At 39.6% G+C, this 19,370-nt stretch overlaps 1 protein-coding gene and 1 long non-coding RNA gene across 2 annotated transcripts in view; one reads left to right on the top strand and one right to left on the bottom strand.

The window, feature by feature from the left end:
- piezo1 (piezo type mechanosensitive ion channel component 1 (Er blood group)) overlaps positions 1–19,370 on the top strand; it is a 158,170-nt gene that overhangs the window by 76,523 nt on the left and 62,277 nt on the right. Inside the window, exons 10-14 of the mRNA XM_081358792.1 lie at positions 12,728–12,818; positions 12,943–13,037; positions 15,340–15,600; positions 17,398–17,503; positions 19,355–19,370. The exon at positions 19,355–19,370 is cut by the window's right edge and continues 166 nt beyond it. Of these exons, the coding sequence (XP_081214918.1) occupies positions 12,728–12,818; positions 12,943–13,037; positions 15,340–15,600; positions 17,398–17,503; positions 19,355–19,370 (569 nt within the window). The remainder of the gene's footprint in view (positions 1–12,727; positions 12,819–12,942; positions 13,038–15,339; positions 15,601–17,397; positions 17,504–19,354) is intronic.
- Positions 1,315–9,907, bottom strand: LOC308686813. Its single transcript, XR_014029638.1, has 3 exons — positions 9,794–9,907; positions 9,192–9,263; positions 1,315–1,366 (listed from the first exon to the last, which is right to left on the bottom strand). It is a non-coding gene; the product is annotated as an uncharacterized lncRNA (long non-coding RNA).

The raw sequence follows: 19,370 nt of genomic DNA, 5'->3' as shown, positions 1-19,370 counted from the left end.
TAACACTCAGAACTTAACGTGGGATAGATATGCAGGAAAGTTAATTGATTAGCGCATTTAGCAGACTGAGATTTAAGGAGCTTCACTCGAGCACTGCTGCTGTGTCGGCCATCTTAGGTGTGCCAGAGAAGGCCGGGTGAATTGTGGAGCAGACAGAGACTTCCAGAGTGTCCATCCACTTTACAAAAACCAGAGGGCCGTCACGGATCCACCTGATGGTGCCCCTAGGATCCTTTTTGTTCATGGCATTTGTGGTTGTGCGGGGGCATCCTCGTCTGTTGCCCCTGTAGGTGCCACATGCTCCAAAGTTCATGCTGTAGAGATCCATGAATAGCTTTGGACTTGTGTAGAAGTTGTCTACATACACATTGTAGCCACTCCCTAGGGATGATTTGTTCATGAAGGACATAACCGAGTCGTTTGCCAGTCCCTCACCAGAAGCAAACACAGACTTCCCCGTGTATACAGCAAAGTCTAAAGTGTACCCAATGCTGCTGTCTGCCAGCACAAAAAGTTTGAAGCCCCACTTATACTGGGTCATGCCAGTGTGAACCTTTGTTGCCACCATCCTCTCGTCCACTGAAAGGTTCTGCCGTGGGTGATAAAATGCTCTGCATGCATGTTTGATGTCATCTAAAAGGGGCTTCAGACGAAACAGCCGGTCATAAGCTGGTGTCCCTCTCTTCCGGTCATTGTGGACATCTTCATCAGGGTTGCTCATGTGGATGTTCCAGGAAATGACCTGATACCTGCACGTGCCATCACTGAGTGGGGAAACTGTTGGCTGAAAATGGTGTTTGTCCTCCAGTAGTGCCGGATATTTGTCAGTCTCACCAGTGCAAAAAAGAAAGTCAGTCCTAAATATTTGAAAAATTCTTCAACAGTGAAGTTTTTCCAGGAATATTTTTTGCCATTGGCAATGTTTTTTGCAGCGTTTGTGTTTATGTTATTACACAAAGTGGTTGCTGCACTGTCACTGACAAAAAGTTTGAAAAGGTCCAATGGTGTGTATATGGATGTGGGGCTGAGCTGATGTCCTGGCTTTCTTGTTGGGACGAACCTTTTGGGCACTGGAGGGATGTCTGGCTGACTCTCACTGTTCCATGATGGAGTTGGGGCTGCTGGCTGTGGTGATCTAGATCTTGACCTTGTGGATTCAGGACTCTGTCGACCCCTCAAGCTGCCGGATCTGGATCTTGACCTTGACCGCGCTCTCCCTCTAGACCGTGACTGCAGCCGTCCATGACCTATTCCTGGCAGCTGCTGGGATGCTGCAGCAGAAGTGGAAGGGCCCTCCTCAGCGGAAGAATGGGAGCTTTCCTGTCTGGCTCGGGTGGGTGGGCTGGTGTCTTCTTCATTATCATGACTGTAAAACAAATAAAGCAAAATATTAGATCATACATATCAGATCAATTAGTGTTTTTGTATTTGATTTCTCACATAAGATAACAATGGCTGAGATTGCTACTGTACCCCCAACCCACCACAGCTATAATATGAGCATTCTCTCCCCAGCCAAAAGGTGTGACCAACCCCCCACTACAACATCCTTGAGACATTCTCTCCCCAGCCAAAAGGTGTGACCAACCCCCCACTACAACATCCTTGAGACATTCTCTCCCCAGCCAAAAGGTGTGACCAACCCCCCACTACAACATCCTTGAGACATTCTCTCCACAGCCAAAAGGTGTGACCAACCCCCCACTACAACATCCTTGAGACATTCTCTCCACAGCCAAAAGGTGTGACCAACCCCCCACTACAACATCCTTGAGACATTCTCTCCCCAGCCAAAAGGTGTGACCAACCCCCCACTACAACATCCTTGAGACATTCTCTCCACAGCCAAAAGGTGTGACCAACCCCCCACTACAACATCCTTGAGACATTCTCTCCACAGCCAAAAGGTGTGACCAACCCCCCACTACAACATCCTTGAGACATTCTCTCCACAGCCAAAAGGTGTGACCAACCCCCCACTACAACATCCTTGAGACATTCTCTCCACAGCTAAAAGGTGTGACCAACCCCCCACTATCCTTTGTTTGTATCTCTAGGTAAACGCAGACAAACAATGGCTGAGAGACAAAGTGTAATCCACAACTCTTACTACTCTTTAACAAACATAGAAAAACGAAATACTACTTTTACAGAACTTATTTTTACATATTTAGAAAATTTATATTTTATCATATTAGTTTTTTTTTTATATATACTTTTACAGTAAATAAATAAATGGAACTTACTCTTCAGCAGGGTCTAGACCATCCTGGTAATCTAGTTCCTCATCAGTCAAAAAGCTCTCTTCTCCAGAAAATCCATCATCCTCCATGGCATCAAAAAAGGCCAGCGCTTGATTTAGATCCATGTTTCTCAATCTCTGATGATCCATTATTCTCTGTGTATTCTTCAAAACTCGCGTCTCTCTGTGCGTCTCTCTCTCTCCCCTCGAAACCACTGTGCCGTGCGTCTCTCTCTCTCCACAATATCAGCCTTGGTTCATGCGTAATGACGCACACCAACGTGGACGACGGATCAGCCTGTCATTTGTCAACAACCTCACGCAAAGCATCACGTGATATGGAGTGTCCCTTTAACAAATTAGTATGAACTAGGGATGTCAACGATTAATCGACGATCGAATAATTGTCGATAATACATTTAATCGATACAACTTATCGATCATCGATTAAGCAGGTCTTCATGCGCGTGCGCGCTGCTCAACCGCGAAACATGTAAAGCGAGCGCGCCGGAGTTATGTTTGGGACCATTTTACACCTTCATCATGACTAGAAGTTTGCGTCTGCATTCGCAGCCTTTTGTTTTGTGCAAATGTAAGTTGTAATACTGTTTCTTTTCTGTAGGCCTATCTATATCTGATTTATCTCATATTGGATGCATTTGGTTAAGAATTAACTCTGTAGTAAAGCGTCAGCTTCAGCGCGCGCAGCTCAAACGGCAGTGCACGACTAATAACGACTATTGGGACTGTAATATTACATAACATTATAAAGAGAACAATATTGTAATAAAACATTGTGAATTATTTGGGTTTAGTTGCCGTGTCGCCGCGTTGCTCCAGGAAAAGTGCGTCCACAACATGAGTAGTTCTGAATGAATGGCACGTAATAGTTCAAGTTCACTTGTGCATGAATTTGCGTCATTTTGTGCAGATATAATTTGTAATATTATGTTTATTTTGAATATATCTGATTTATCTCATATAGGATGCATTTCTTTTAGATAAATAATGTGCTAGCAAGGTGCTCCAGTTTAACGGTAGCAGATTCATTCAGCGCGTGCAGTTGTTCCAGGAAGAGCGCGTCCACAACTGTCACACATTCTAAGCGCATACGAGGCGTTGGTGACACGTTGTATTAGTAGTTTGAATAATTAATTTAATTAGCAATCACATAAAACATTTTTACAATCCTACTAGCCCTTTATTTATATTTATAACCATTATTGATTTGGTGAGGAACATAGCGTTTTTAGCAGCATTTGCAGACCCTGTCATGCTGTTGGCCATAGCCACTGCAGTAGACGCATATGGCAGTATTACGGCTAACGATTAATCGATTAATTGATCATTAATTTAAATGACGATCGATCATGGGAATTTGAGAAAATTGACATCCCTAAAAGAGAACAATATTGTAATAAAACATTGTGAATTATTTGGGTTTAGTTGCCATGTCGCGTTGCTCCAGGAAGACCGCGTCCACATCCACAACATGAGTAGTTCTGAATGAATGGCACGTAACTTAGTTCAAGTTCACTTGTGAATGAATTTGCGTCATTTTGTGCAGATATAATTTGTAATATTATGTTTATTTTGAATAACAGTGCCTGAATTTCATTTTGGAAAATGGGGGGGAAATCCCCCCTTAGGTGATTCTTATGGGGGGGATTTTTAATTTGAGGGGGGAGTTTAGACTTTTTCTTTTTTACATTTATCTCGCCTAAATGTAGGCTTACTCATTGCATTTTTACAATGGGGTAATTTTGTTCTTAAGAATTTACACAGCTCAAGGAAGCTTGATTTCAATCTTTGAATTAAATTGAAAAAAGTAGCACAAATAAATACAATAGAATAAAGATACCAATAAAGAGAAAAAAAGAAGTTTTTGCTTAGGTCTAAAACTAGTATTCAGAAATACTGCGCAGAGACTGAAAAAAGTAATCAAATGTAAAATAACACTAGGTAGTATTTTAGTCCTGATTAAATTAAATACATAGGCTATCAATCCTGATTCCTTAAAATTAAAGCTATGTTTTGTTGTTTTGACAAACAAATTAATGACAGACAAATGGCTGCTGTCCCTTTAAAGGTGAACTAAGTAACTTTTTTACCTTAACTGAACAGCTTCGGAGTCATTGGAATGGTTATATTACTTATTTCGGGTTGAATGGTGGTCGTCTCGCACCCCCCTGGTGCCCGTGAGCGGAAAATCCGCACTTGCAACTTTAAGCCGGCGGGCCGCGGCCGCCGCGTCAGGAAGTCTCGCGTGATATCAGGTCTCGCGATGTAAACAATTGCTTTACGGCTAGAGGTCGACCGATTCATCGGCCGGCCGATTGATCGGCCGATTTTTTGCATTTTTAACATAATCGGCATCGGCCAATGTCCAAGTGTATCAAGCCGATTATTAGGCAGGCGCATCTGTGGGCAGCCTAGTGTTGTTGTTGTTGTGGAACACGCGTTCGACGCACGCCGCGCCTAGAGTCATTCTCCAGCAGAGTGAGCAGACCTCATCCAGTGCTTAAGGAAGGAGCTAAGTTCCTTGGAGAACACTCTTTTATATTTAATTAAAAACTTTTGATATGTTACTGCCAACTTAGAGAAAAAACATGAATAGGCGACATGACGTTCGGCTACTTTGAAATTGATAGCGTAGTTGAGGTTGCATTAGCACAGCAGAAGGGTTGTTATCATGTCACAATAAGTAAGCAAATATTTACAGACAGTGAATCTGAGACTTTTATTTGTTCTGTTTGTGTGTCTTATATTTGAAAGGGTTGTCACTCAATGCAGAGAAATAAGTAATAAAAAAAAGAGACCAACTATATAGTGAAGGACTGGCTTTGCTTTACTAGCGTCGTTGTCGCTAGGGTTGGGTAGCTACAGACAGACCCGGAGCTAATACGGCACTGGTGCCTTAACGACCGTTATTTACCGGACCGAATATCAACGCGCATTTCTGTGCTTCATATCAGTGCTACTGTTATGCCTGTGCTTCTCTTGGATACTCTGAAAACGGACGTTAGAATAACAGAAACATCGCTTCGCTGCACTTGACACTAGTCAGCAGTTAACTTTAGCATTCCGTTAGCTAGCTGGATTAAACACGGTTAAAATGCTGGCCAAACAGTAGTGTAATGTGTGACTGTATTTCACTGTAGACTAGGGGTGGAACGGTACATGTATTCGTATTGAACCGAAACGGTACAGGCGTCACGGTTCGGTGTATACATTTCCACGGAGAATACGCTATAAAAATAAATAAAAGTCGCGTGCAAAGTAATGCGGAACTACTGTTAGATACGCGAGTTCTTTAGGGACGCCTAATCTGTAGCTCCGCTTTAGCTCCGGCTGCAATGTAAAGATTGCAATGCTGGAAGCCTGGAATATGTTGTGTGTGTGTGTGAGAGAGAGAGAGAGAGAGAGAGAGAGAGAGAGAGAGAGAGAGAGAGAGAGAGAGAGAGAGAGGCGCGATCGAGATCGAAAAGTCGCGTGTGTTTAAAGTCGCAAAGTGTTTACTTATATTTGTGTGCAAACGCTGTGTGTGTGTGTGTGAGGCGCGGGCGCGATCGAACAGTGGAAACATAAAAACATACTCTGTCATTTTGTTTATCAGGACATCATTCAAACTGCAAAGTGTTTAAGTTACTGTTAATTAAAATGTTAAGGAAAACAAATATATTAATCTGAAATTAGTAGCAAATTAATTTTCAATTCATTCAGGTACAATTACCACACATATCTCAAGTTCTTTTTGTCTTTTGTACAAGTGCAGATTGGTAAAGTGTTCAATAAATGTTTTTGTTGAGAAATTTTGTCTATCTTAAGTAATTATTTGTGTTACATTTTATCTTTCAAATAGAGGTTAAAAACAAGCACATAATCGGCCAAATATCGGCCAAAATAAATCGGCAGCATTAATCGGCCATCGGCCGACCCGGATTTCAAAAGATCGGCATCGGCATCGGCCTGAAAAAAACCATATCGGTCGACCTCTATTTACGGCCAAAAGAAATCTGCTAAAATGCTGTCTGCGCTCCCTCACGCTGTTCGAACCCGAATGAAGAAGACGTTTTAAAGAATGTCCCATCTGCTTTGATGTCGTTGATCTACTAGCCTCTGGTGTCTGAGAATCGCCAAAGAGTTTTTACAACAGTGTTGTCAAATATCTATTCCGAAGCTGTGGGGGGAGCTCTAGAGAGAAACCTGCGAGCAAAAAGCGAGAATACAGCGAAGAAATCCCGAAGCTACTGAGTGCTGCTTTAAGAGCTAATGCACGGATCCTGTTTTCATTGATTATACGGTCACGTGCGATTTATGCTTAAGACATAACAACCGACTGTGTTTAGAGGATATCACTGACCGAAAGACCGAAATTGACATAATTTTCTTATGTTTTTGACTGTTTAAGCGATATAATCCACGAAAAATAACTTTTGTTACCCGCGAGCTGTTTGTGAGGAGGTTTAAACTGGTGAGACTTAAAAAGACGTGCAAATGGTAAACTTTAGTTACTCGTGATGCAATGCTGGCCCGATTATGCAAGTGACAATTCCGTCTATCCCGACTCCCGAAATGCGAGAGTGTATTATCGCCGCCTGCTGCGCGCTTAACAATTACCTTGTGCAACCCATATGAGAGACGAGAGATAGAAGACGCAGCGCCGCTGAATCACTCGTTTCACACGTTTGTGAAATTGCGTCTCGCAGACAGTTTTAAAATGACTGATTTGATTTTACAATCTGTGTGGATTAATTTACTAATACAACCTACATGCTAAAGTGAATCAATGTTTGCGGGAATTTCCCGCATTATAAATGGGAGACCTGCGGGAATGATACAAAATATGCGCAATACCCGCAATCCCGTGCCGAAATTCAAGCCCTGAATATATCGGATTAATCTCATATAGGATGCGTTTTTTTTAGATAAATAACGTGCTAGCAAAGTGCTCCAGTTTAATGGTAGCAGATTCATTCAGCGCGTGCAGTTGTTCCAGGAAGAGCGCGTCCACAACGGTCACACATTCTAAGCGCATATGAGGCGGCGTTGGTGACACGTTGTATTAGTAGTTATATTTGATTATTAAATAATTAATTTAATTATCAATCACATCGAAACATTTTACAATCCTACTAGCCCTTTATTTATATTGAAAACTATTCTAATTGATTTGGTGAGGAACATAGCGTTTTGAGCAGCATTTGCAGACCCTGTCATGCTCTCATAGCCACTGCAGGTGACGCATATCGCAGTATTAAGGCTAACGATTAATCGATTAATTGATCGTTAATTTAAACGACGATCGATCATGGGAATTTGTGAAAATTGACATCCCTAGTATGAACGCAGATGTTGTTTATGCTTTCCCCCCTAAAATGCAGATATTAGACAAGAAAATCTCCCTAAACGCAAACCCCTCACCGCTAGCTGAGGACAGGATGAATTTTACCAACTAAAAAAGGACTGTTCAAACTAAAAACTATATATCTACTAAATTATAGGCCTAAAAAATCCTCTCAGTATTAAAGAATAGCAGAGTCTACACCACAGCTTACACGATAACACCACAGAGAAACAAAAACAAAAAAAATCACTTTCAGAACGATTTTACCAGCTGAGAAACGCTAGAAACATTGGCAGTAGGGGTGTAACGATACCCTCATGTCACGATTCGATACATATCACGATACGATATTATAGAGATACTCCAAGACGTGGTAAAAGGGTAACTTTTTTTTTTAAACTGTTGATTAAAATGCCTAATTTGCAAAACATTGGGGGAGGAAATGAATAGGCTAACAGATTTGTTTTAGACCAGGGTTCACCAATCTCGGTCCTGGAGGGCCCCTGTCCCTGCAGAGTTTAGCTCCAACCAGCTCCAACACACCTGCTGAAAGTTTCTAGTATGCCTAGTTAGACCTTGATTAGCTGGTTCAGGTGCGTTTAATTGGGGTTGGAGCTAAACTCTGCAGGACAGCGGCCCTCCAGGACCGAGATTGGTGAACCCTGTTTTAGACAAATATGCTTGCACTCTGTCACCAACTAGATATATTTAAATTAATGTAGGCCACTTTTCACTGGTAACAAAAGACATTTGGCATTATCAGGACCCACAAATATTCCCCCACTGCATTATATTATTATATTAATATATTATATTAATATATATATATATATATATATATATATATATATATATATATATATATATATATATATATATATATATATATATATATATATATATATATATATATATATATATATAGTAGTTTAATGTAGTATTGACACGAACTCTGTAAACTTGATTGTTTCCCCTCACACAGTAATTTTTATTTTGGGTGTACTATACACAATACATATTGTCACTTTCCACAATATATATTGTTGCATTTTTGTATTGCGATACATTGCTTAATTGACAGCCAATCGGAATCAATTCTGCTATAACATGCTTCAGTATATAAGCAGCAGTCAAAGATGCGATCACAATAAACAGAACATTACCGTCTGCTGGTTGGACCCTAACACAGTTATGGTTGGTGTGAATGGGCCTTAACTGTTTACGTCTCTGTGACTGAAAGTCACAAAGCATATCCAGATTGAAAAGTGTGCATATTGGGTCTACAGCTTATCCACATAAAGAAGCAGCCGGCACATACCCAAAGCAACATCTTTTCCTCAAACCCTATCCCTGACATGACGGTCCTCGTAGTGAAGAACTGTCCTTACATTTCAGGTCAGTGTCATGCCCATCCCCCAACGCACGAGTTATGAAAATGAATGAACCGAGCAAGGTACATTTTACTCGAATTTGAGATGTCACAACAGCGTCTTTAAAACGACAGTCCACGTCAGCCAGTCTAGTATGATGCCCAACCATCCTACACTTAACATTGCCTGTGTCAAAGAGAAGAAAACAATGAAGGAACATGCGCTCACTTACTTTCTGTTTCACTGATGAGGAAGGATTCACACTGCATTCAGTCACAGCCACTGATGTCTCGTCACACAATTCCTGTAATTATGAGAAAGACAGGTACAACACTGAGGCAAGGATGTTTGCCAATTGGTCACCGCAACTAATTCTAGTATCAACCAAAGTCTAAATATCTAGTGTCCCTTTCATGGATCCGTCGTGCACAAAGCAGACATGCAGAATTGTTTTAAATAATCTGCATCATATTGTCATCATGGATTTATTTATATCCAGACATCAATGGCTTAGATGTTATCAATCATTTAGTTGTTGTTGCTAGTTTGAGTTGAGAAATACACATTTCAGAATTATCACTATTCTGTGTGTGCATTTTGCTTTAGATCCAAGCAAGTTGACTCATGAAACCATTTGTTTATTATATCGCAATCGCATATTCCAATTGCAATATTGACCTCAATCGCAATATGACATTTTCCCCAAATCGTGCAGCCCTATATTGTAATAATAATAATCATAATCATAACTGTTTTTATTAGAATTACATGCAACTAGTTTGCTCTGAATATGAACTAAAAATAAATAAACCAAAAAAGAAACAGCCAGCTTACCAATAACGTGTTCCATTCCATGTGAAGTCAAACAAGTAGTTGCCTTGTACATCTTTAACATGTTTACTTTGAGAGAGAATCCCACGGTATTCAACAACAAAGGTGGATGGTTCAATGTGCTAAAGTGCAAACACACCTCTCCCTAAAAGGGCAAAATAATATATAATAATACAAATAAAACATGAATCCAAGTGCACCTATATGTTACACAGCTAACCAACCTATCCTTTTAAAGAGTTAAATCCTGTAAAACTGTGTAATGTAATATGAGGTGCAGGAAATAAAAATAAAAAAATCAAGCATTGGTTTTCACTGTGATATAGCCTACTAGTTGAATTTGGTTACACTATTCTCTGTATACATAGTTTTAAGTATTTATTTTAAAATAATAATAATAAAAAAATTGTTTAAAGTTTTTTTTTTTTCATCTCTTAACCTTAATGAAAATGAGCGACTTACCCAAGGGTAAAATGTGTGAATGTGAAAGATCATGTCCAGACTGCCAGCAATAGGCCTACTTTTCATTCTTACAAGTGCATGCCTACTTTATGATTTGATTTGCCTGCAGTCTGAACATAGTCAAATTGCCTTGTGGTGCACAATTTACCTTTGAATGTGTTGATTTGTCGTCCCTCAATGAAGGCTTTGTCTTTGCCCGACAATATGTGTTCTTTTGCATCCTGCTCAGGTTTTATTCTCTTCTTTCTAAACATGTTGACTGAAAACATTCCAGACAACATAATTAGTATGTATTTATAAAGATAGATAGATAGATAGATAGATAGATAGATAGATAGATGCTTTATATACAGTACATTATTGTCAGACTGTAGTCTATATCAATAAATACAACATTTTACACATAAAGTTGATAAGTGAGGTTTTGAGGCTTGTTACTTTTGATAAGAAACAGTCTCCGATTTCAAATTCAGTCCATTTTAATACCATTTTATCACTCTTTAATGTGGCGCCTTAGATCAAACGAAGCTAAACTCGTTACTTAGAAAAAATAACTAAAGAGAGAAAGTTTTAGAAAATGTTACATGTATTACACCTGATTTACATTAAAATAATAAATGTAAAATCGAATTGGAAATAGAATCGACAGCATGTGAATTAAAATTGAATGGAATCATAAAATGTCTGCTAATATCCAGCCCTAAAATGAATCAACTAAATATTTTTTCCAAGTCATTCTAATGACAGTAACGTTACATTAATGAAAGTATACTTTTACATTAGTTTCGTTTCTGTTTATTTCATATATTTCTGTATCTTACTGTATTATACTGTAAATTCATCCACTCAACTTTACCAGTCATCATGATGACAACATTTGATTCATTTCAAAATGTTAATTAATTCTCTCAAGCATCCATGGAGATGTATCTTTCATCAACTAATACTAATACTTGTATGCGTCTATATGAACAACAAGAGAATTTCGTTTAAGTACCAAACAAAACAAAAAACGTGAATAGCATGTGCAAGTTGTTTGGAGACGCCATTTTAACTGCTTATGGACTTATATTAGCCCGATTAGTGGCCACGTTTAAAGTAATGTAACTAACGTTATTTAAAACTGTCTGACTCATGACACTTAACTCCATAAAGGTAGAATATATAAATAAACGCACTTACCTTCCTCGTGATAAAGTGAAAATCTCCCACTATAGCTCGTCAACTTCGCTCGAATTCTGCTAATTAATCTTTCATTATGATGATTAATCTTCTGATTAATCACACCGTCACACCACACGTCTGCGATAGAAGATCAGAGGCGCAGGCGCGCTGACTTTGACGGATGTGAAATGCAGCCAATCACTGACGAGGATTCCAGCAGCCAATCACTGACGAGGATTCCAGCGTTCCACCAATGAATCGCGCTTGGGCGTGGTTGTGGGTGTATGAAATGTGTATGATACTGCAGTAACGTCGAATTTCACATAGAGGGAGATTAAACACTCTGAGCATACACTGGCACACACTGAAAAACGGGTACAACGGATTTATAAGGACATATTGAGAAAAAGCGGGAGGTGGTTAGGCGCAGCCTGATAAGCCTTTCTACACTGCTCGACTTATGAGGACATTAGTGCTGTCCTCGTAGTTACGGCATGTCCTCATAGAGTCGGTATGTATCCATGGTTTTTGTCCTCATAATCAGGTCGCACCAACGCACACACACACACACACACACACACACCAATATCAAACTATAGCAGGAGCTTCACTGCTCTGTTTTGAGGGCCACTGAGGCAATTACGTGTGTAATGATTAAAATTGGCCATATTGTCCCCCTTAATATTTGTTAATAATATTTGTTAATGCTGCCACTCAGTTTGTTGTAGGATGTAAGATGGCAGACCATTAAAAATGTACATTTAGTGGTCTAACAGCACTTGTCAATGTCAAAAGGATGGCCAATCAGATCAAAGAAGGCGGGGCTTAATGTTCACAGATGAGTGTGAATTCCATCGTGACGCTTCTAGTTTTTACTGTGAAAGTGCGTGTGTGGTAATATATAAGCTAAACGTTTAATATTTGACGACATGTTTAACGACCCACAGGAACGTGCAGTGATGCAATATACTCAACTTTTTTATTGTGATTTCATCATTTTGAATTGAAAATATGCAATCATTTAAATTATGTCACTCATTACTTTTGAAGCTCCGCCCCCTGTGCCGGGAGCAGCAGCTCATTTGCATTTAAAGGGATACACACAAAAACGGTGTGTTTTTGCTCACCCTCAAAAAGTGACAATTTTAACATGCTATATAAAAATATCTGTGGGGTATTTTAGCTAAAACTTCACATACACACTCTGGGGACATCAGAGACTTATTTTACATCTTGTGTAAAGGGCGTTATACCACCCCTGTGTGTCAGACCTTCTGTGAATGAATCATGTTTGCTGTTTGTCTGGTTTAGCAAACGCTTCTCACCGCGGGAGACTCTCCTCTGTCGGAAACACATTTCTCTAAAGAGCCCGCGACCAACGGCTCAAGCCAACATGACACGGGTAGGGGAAGAAATGTTCATTATTTTTGTATTTACACGTACAGAAGACAACAGTTCACACTGAAGTGTGTGTTTATGAGCCTGACCCTGTGGTGTGTGTGTGTGTTTGTGATGTGTGTGTGCAGGAACTGCTGGAGAGTCTTCGGCTGATAATCCTCTTCGTCTGGTGGGACGGATGATCTTACAACAGAGTTATATTTGTGCCCTAATCGCCATGATGGTAAAACAAACATTCACAAATCTATATCCATCCATCCATCCATCCATCCATCCATCCAAATGCGAACACGTAACTGGGTTTTGGGCTACAAAAAACATCATCCCTGCTGTAGGATTATTATAAAGACCCGATATACTTAAAGCTGAATTGAAGAACGCACTGGTGTGACATCGTTTCAAACTAAATCAGGCCAAAACTAAGCTCGTTTTGGAAATTTGAAACAGCTTGCCAGAGTAAACTTTCGGAAATTTTTTTGTTCTGGCTGGTAAACGCCTCTGAACTCCCATTGGTCAGTGTGGTGATGATGTAATAAGTGGGTGTGGCTCTGAGGCTCCGCCTTTGAGGATTAATTAACTGAAGCTGTAATTCTAGTTGAAAGAGACACTGACACTGTTTTCTAACATTTCATCTAAATGCTTTTTAATGCTTGATTTAAAGCAATCTATTGTATAAAGTGCTGTATAAATCAGCGTGGCTTCACTGTAGTGCTGAGTCTCAGAGCTGGCTCAAACATCTCCACATCTCTATGGTCAGATGCTTTCTGAACCGCTGTTTTCTCACCGCTGACTTTTCTGTTGTGTTTATCGTGTTACTGAGAGGAAAGCGTGCAGAACATATTTACATATTCATCTAAACATCGCTCTCATCAGTGTGGACGGTGTCGGGATGTTCGCTAAAAGTAATCCGCTGCTTATTTACACTGCAAAACATGCTTTTCTTAGTGTTTTTGTCTTGTTTCCAGTCCAAATATCCAACATTTCTTAAATCAAGATGAATTTACTAAAGTAGTAAAATGACATTAGACATTAAGGGCCCTATCTTGCACCCAGCGCAATTGACTCTGTACAGCGACGCATGTATCATTCCTATTTTGCACCCGACGCACAGCGGACTTTTCCCTCCACAGACGCACGTCGGTAAGTTGGGAAATACACTTGCGCTCCCGGGGGCGGTTCAGCGTAAAGAGGAGGCGTGTTCCAGCGCAAACGTTCCTTCATGCTATTTTGCAGGTTTAGAAAACAATTGCGCCACTAACCAGGAAAAAAATTGTTTAAAGTCAGTGGCGCGTTGCGCATGTTATTCATATGCTATTTTAAGGGCGCATGCTTGGCCATAATCAATGTAGCGTGTGCACAACGCGCATACACTTTGATTCTCTCATCTACACAGAAGCAGCAGTTTTCATTTTTGCAAATCATACATTATTACAATAGATAGATAGACAATTTATTATAAAAGTATACATCTAGCTTACACATTTACCCAAATTATCATACACCTGTTTAACTGAAGCTAATTTGGGTGGGTTTCTCCATTTCAATGTAACTTATCTCTTTTACGGCCGTGACGAGAGCGTCGGTCTCCTCGGCTGTGAACCGCTCCTGGCAAATCCGCCAATATAATAGCAATCTGCCATGGAACAAGCGCGCCTGCTCTTAAAGGGAATGTGAGATGACGCTCTGATTGGTTTATTTCACGTTACGCCCAAACCACACCTATGAGTAATGTAGCGACTTCAGACCAACCCATTTTAGATTTGCGAGATCCGCCCACAAAGTTACTTGCGTTTCACGCTTGATACTTGCGCTTCAGATCGTTAAAATAGGGCCCCTAAGTCTTGTTTTCTGAGGAAATTGAAGCGAGTTTTTGCTTAAAACAAGCAAAATGACCTGCAAATGGGGTAAGAAAAATAATCTTGTTTCTGTTTGAATGAACATAATTTCTCTCACCCTATTGGCAGATAATTTTGCTTTTTTTAAGCATAAACTCACTTAATTTTGATTAATTCCCCCGGAAAACAAGACATAATATCTTATGGCATTTTACTCATCTAGCAAATGCATCTTGATTTAAGAATTGTTTGATATTTGGACTGGATACAAGACAAAAATACTAATTAAAGAAAAGCGTTTTTTTGCAGTGTATATTTCAAACTTCTGTTTACTCCTAAGCGAAGAACGAAAGAGAACTTCGCTGTGAGTTTATCGGGGCCTTTATTTGGACCCATTTTGACCAAACTGCCAAGCCACACACACACACACACACGTTCAGTTTCTCCCATTTCCATTCTATTCGATCTAAAGATGACCTTCTAGTTTGTCCCTGTGTTCACCGTTCTTGAGTTTTCCTGTAGCTCAAACAGTAGAGTATTGGCGCTTGCAACGTCAAGGTCATGGGTTTGATTCCCCGGGAAAGCAAGACCTGATAAGAATGTAAATGTGTATCTTGAAATGCAATGTAAGTTGCTTTGGATAAAAGCGTGTGCCAAATGCATAAGTGTAAGTGTGTTGTCCTCTTGCAGGTGTGGAGTATAACGTACCACAGCTGGCTGACGTTTGTGCTTCTGCTGTGGTCGTGTCTGATCTGGATGCTCCGGGCTCGTCAGCGCTTCGCCGCTCTCTGCTCGCCCTTTATCCTCCTGTATGGCGTGGCTCTCTGTGGGCTTCAGTATGTGTGGGCCATGGACCTGGAGAGCGAGCTTCCCCAGCACATCGGCACCATGAGCCTGCGCCAGCTGGGCCTGGACCGAGCGCATTACCCCTGTCTGCGCCTGGGAGCCATGGTGAGGACAGTGAAGCGCTGGCAAATGTGCTTTAGTACGACTGCCATTATCATATAATACTGGCATATAAAGTTGATATAAAAAAAAAAAAAAATCAATAGGCTTGACATTAACTTTTTTCCTCACCAGCCACTGTCTCTTGTGGTTTTCCAACGTTACTATCCACTCAGCATTTTCACTGGCCATAATTTTGACATCGATACAATGGGGAAAAACTGCTATATAGATATTCCTAATATTACTTCATAATTTGTCAGCAGGTTTATTAGGCTGCTGTCTCTTTAAGAGCGGACGCACGGATCCATTACACTGTTACACATGCGTTTTATTTCTCAACTGTTCATGTTCACTTAAAACAGGACTGACTGTGGTTATGTGAATACTCGTCAGGACCGGCATTTTGACATTATTTTGTGTGTATTTGTCTGTTTAAGCGCAATAAACAGCGATAAAGAGCTCAATGTGGTTCTGAGAGGCGGCTTTATGTGCCGCACTTTTGGGTTTGAGCACAAAATCTGCAGGAATGAGTAAAATTATGTGCAATCCCTCACCGAAATTCAAGCCCTGTAACACCAACAATATTCATCCGGAGCAAATGAAAGGAGTGAGTGAGGAGAGGCGGGTTTGTGTGTCACTCGCTGTCAGAGAGAGAGAGAGAGAGAGAGAGGGAAAGAGAGAGAGAGAGAGAGAGAGAGAGAGACGCTGGTATCGTGTGTGTATTCTGTGGGAAATGAGTATTGGAAGCATTTAGACTTTTTAAAAGACTACAATTGAAAAATAACTTTGCAGCTCAAATATTAAGCAACTTTTAATGGAAGTATTATTGTAAGAGATTTAAATAAAATCATAAGCTTCGAATTTCTGCATTTTAATCCCTCCAAAAAATTTGCCCCATTCACTTCCATTGTAATTTTTCATTTTAGAATACAAGCGATCAGTCGAAGTTGTTTTTTGTGGATATTCAACGATATGCCATAAATGCTGTCGAGGTTAACATGTATTGAACCTGGAACGGTCCTTTAAGATCCCAATTCACATACTATCCGTTCTAAATAGTATTTGAAATTAAACATTTTCCCAAATCATAGCATGCTGAAATGCGTATTCCAAAGATACCCGGAAAATCTGTGATCATCCGTGCACACTTATAACGGCTAACATTACCCACAACGCATTGCGCCTTGGACGAGGATTCGATTAGAACTACAATCATGAATAAAAAAGTGTTAAACTACAAACATGGCAGATGTGCGAGGCCGACGGTTAAGTAAAAGGGGTTTGAGTGATTCATAATCAGTATCTAACCTGATGGAAATATATTTATTCAATGTTATCCATGTTATATTTCATCTGCAATAACATTGCCAGCTTTTGTAAAGGTACATTTGTCCATTACCTTTTAAATGCATCACACGAGGAGAGTCTCTGCATGAGCGGCCCATCACTGGCAGATCAACGTGCTGCTAAATTTACCTCTGATACAGTTGGAAAATAAATGATATTGAATGTGGATGATTTTAACTCTTTAAGATGATTGACTGTAATTTAAATGGTAACAGGATTGCATGTAACTGCTTCCAGTTAAGTGTCTGTATGATAAATGGCTTTATGTATTGGGATACAGATGGCTGCAATAAGCTTGAAGATTCTGAGAAATGAAACAGGAAAACTTGAAGTCACTTGCTATATTTTTACACAATCCAACCACATGATCAGTCATAATACTCTTGAAGTTGCTCAATACACTGTGAGGAAAGTGTAAATATTTCTTCACTCTCTCTCTCTCTTTATTCTCAGCTGCTGTTCACATTAACATTTTGGCTTCTGCTGAGACAGTCGGTGAAAGACACGTTCAGCAGAAAGAAGAGAACGAGCGTCCCGTTGCAGGAGGTCACGACTGGAGGTGAGCGGGAACGCCAGGATCTCGAGGAACGATGTCATTATCTGCGTTTGAGAAACTGGGAATCATCATGTTTTTGTTTCAAACAGAGATCACGATTCTCCCACAAGTAGACGACTAAACAAAATAACATGTAGTTTACTAGAGGTTCTGCCAGAATGTGCATCTATTTACAAAAATAATCATTTAAATTACTTATTTAAAAACAATCGGGTTGAGTAAATGATTCAATGACTCACTTATATAGACTCTCATTACTGGATGAATCAGTATTTTTGAACGAATCTCTTCGATGAACGATTCAATGACAAACACATTTTTTAACAGTCACTTGTCGCCACCTACTGGTGTAACGACGTAATTGATACGATCTTTATTCAAGGCATGTTACTTTCAAAAGGTGATTTGCTCTTATTTGATCGCCACCGTAGACATCAGTGTTTATATCCGAACTGTAAACTTTTAGCCCAGTATTTCTATGATTGTAAGAGAAATAATGACACTGTGTGATTGAAAAGACTGTTTGTGAAGCTGATTCATACCTAGACACGACACGAAGTCAACAAGTGTGCTAACCACAGAGCCATGGCGTTCAAGAGCACAAGATTCATCTTTCTATTAGTCATTATAATGAAAGCATTCATAATTCTCAGCCTGCTCCACCTCACCTATTCGTCCCATTTCTTTCTCACACTCAAATCATGTCAAAGACATTTGCTTAAAAGAGTAGTTTAAACAAAACTAGAAATTCTGTCCTCATTTATGTAATGTCCTCATGTTAATCCAAACCTGTATGAATCATATGTCTTCTGTAGAAATCAAAAGGAGACATTTTGTAGATCAATAAAGCTGCTCTTTCTACAAAATAAGCAAAGACAATAAAGCACCACACAAGTACTATAAAAGTAGGCCATACATTATATTCATTAGTTATCTATTATATATACAAGTCATCTGGAGAACTATGAAAACTTAGTACACTCTTAAAAATAAAGGTTTCAAAAGGACTTTTATTTTATTTTATTTTATTTTATTTTAATTTTATAATAACAATTTTTGCTTCCCCAAATTAATTTTCAGTGAACATTTTCAGAAAAAGAACCATTTTTTTTCTTAGTGTGAAAAACGTTTTAATAATCTAGAGAACTTTTGTCATTGTGAAGATCCTTTTGTGCAATTGAAAGGGTCTATTGAGGTTTAAGGCTCCTAATGAAACCATCCAGGGCCTAAAACTAACCTTTCTCCCCTCCTGCCAATGGCCGGTGACTTATGAAAATCAAAAAACATTTTTTTTTTACTGCTTTAGCAAAAAAAAAAGGAAGTGATGACCCCAAACCTTCATATGCCAGTGAATATTCACAATTCTCTATTCTAATTTAAACAACTAGTGCTCTCCAGGTCTGACAGTAGATTTCAGGTACAAAAAATGTAATAAAGTAAGCAAATGTAAAATAACACTGCATAGTCTTCACTCTATACATTAAACATCCTTATTAAAGTTGCAAAAGTTATTCAGCCAAGAGCAGTGAGTGATTTTATCTTTGTCTTTTGTAGTTTGATTAACATTAGAAACAGCGGGAGGAATATTAGGCTGCTGTCACTTTAAGAGCGAATGCACGGATCCTGACACACATGAAACACACGCAACTGTTTACGTTCACTTAAGACATAACCGGCTATGTTTACTCGCTATATTTTGACATCATTGTGTGTGAATTTGTCACGGAGATGACAGAGAGCTCAGTTTAGTGTTCGTCACGCAGGTTTTTCTCTTCTTACTTTGTTCATTCTTGACGTGATTGAGTATTTTCCCACAGACAGGGAGGTTTGAGAGTCTCTGTTTGTCTCTTTCAGAGAGCACAGGCCGAAA

The sequence above is a fragment of the Scardinius erythrophthalmus genome, assembly GCF_964197995.2.
Source record: "Scardinius erythrophthalmus genome assembly, chromosome: 2".
NCBI classification, from domain to species: Eukaryota; Metazoa; Chordata; class Actinopteri; order Cypriniformes; family Leuciscidae; genus Scardinius; species Scardinius erythrophthalmus.
The sequence above is the reverse complement of the archived record's forward strand: the minus strand, read 5'-3'. Positions and strand labels throughout refer to the sequence as shown.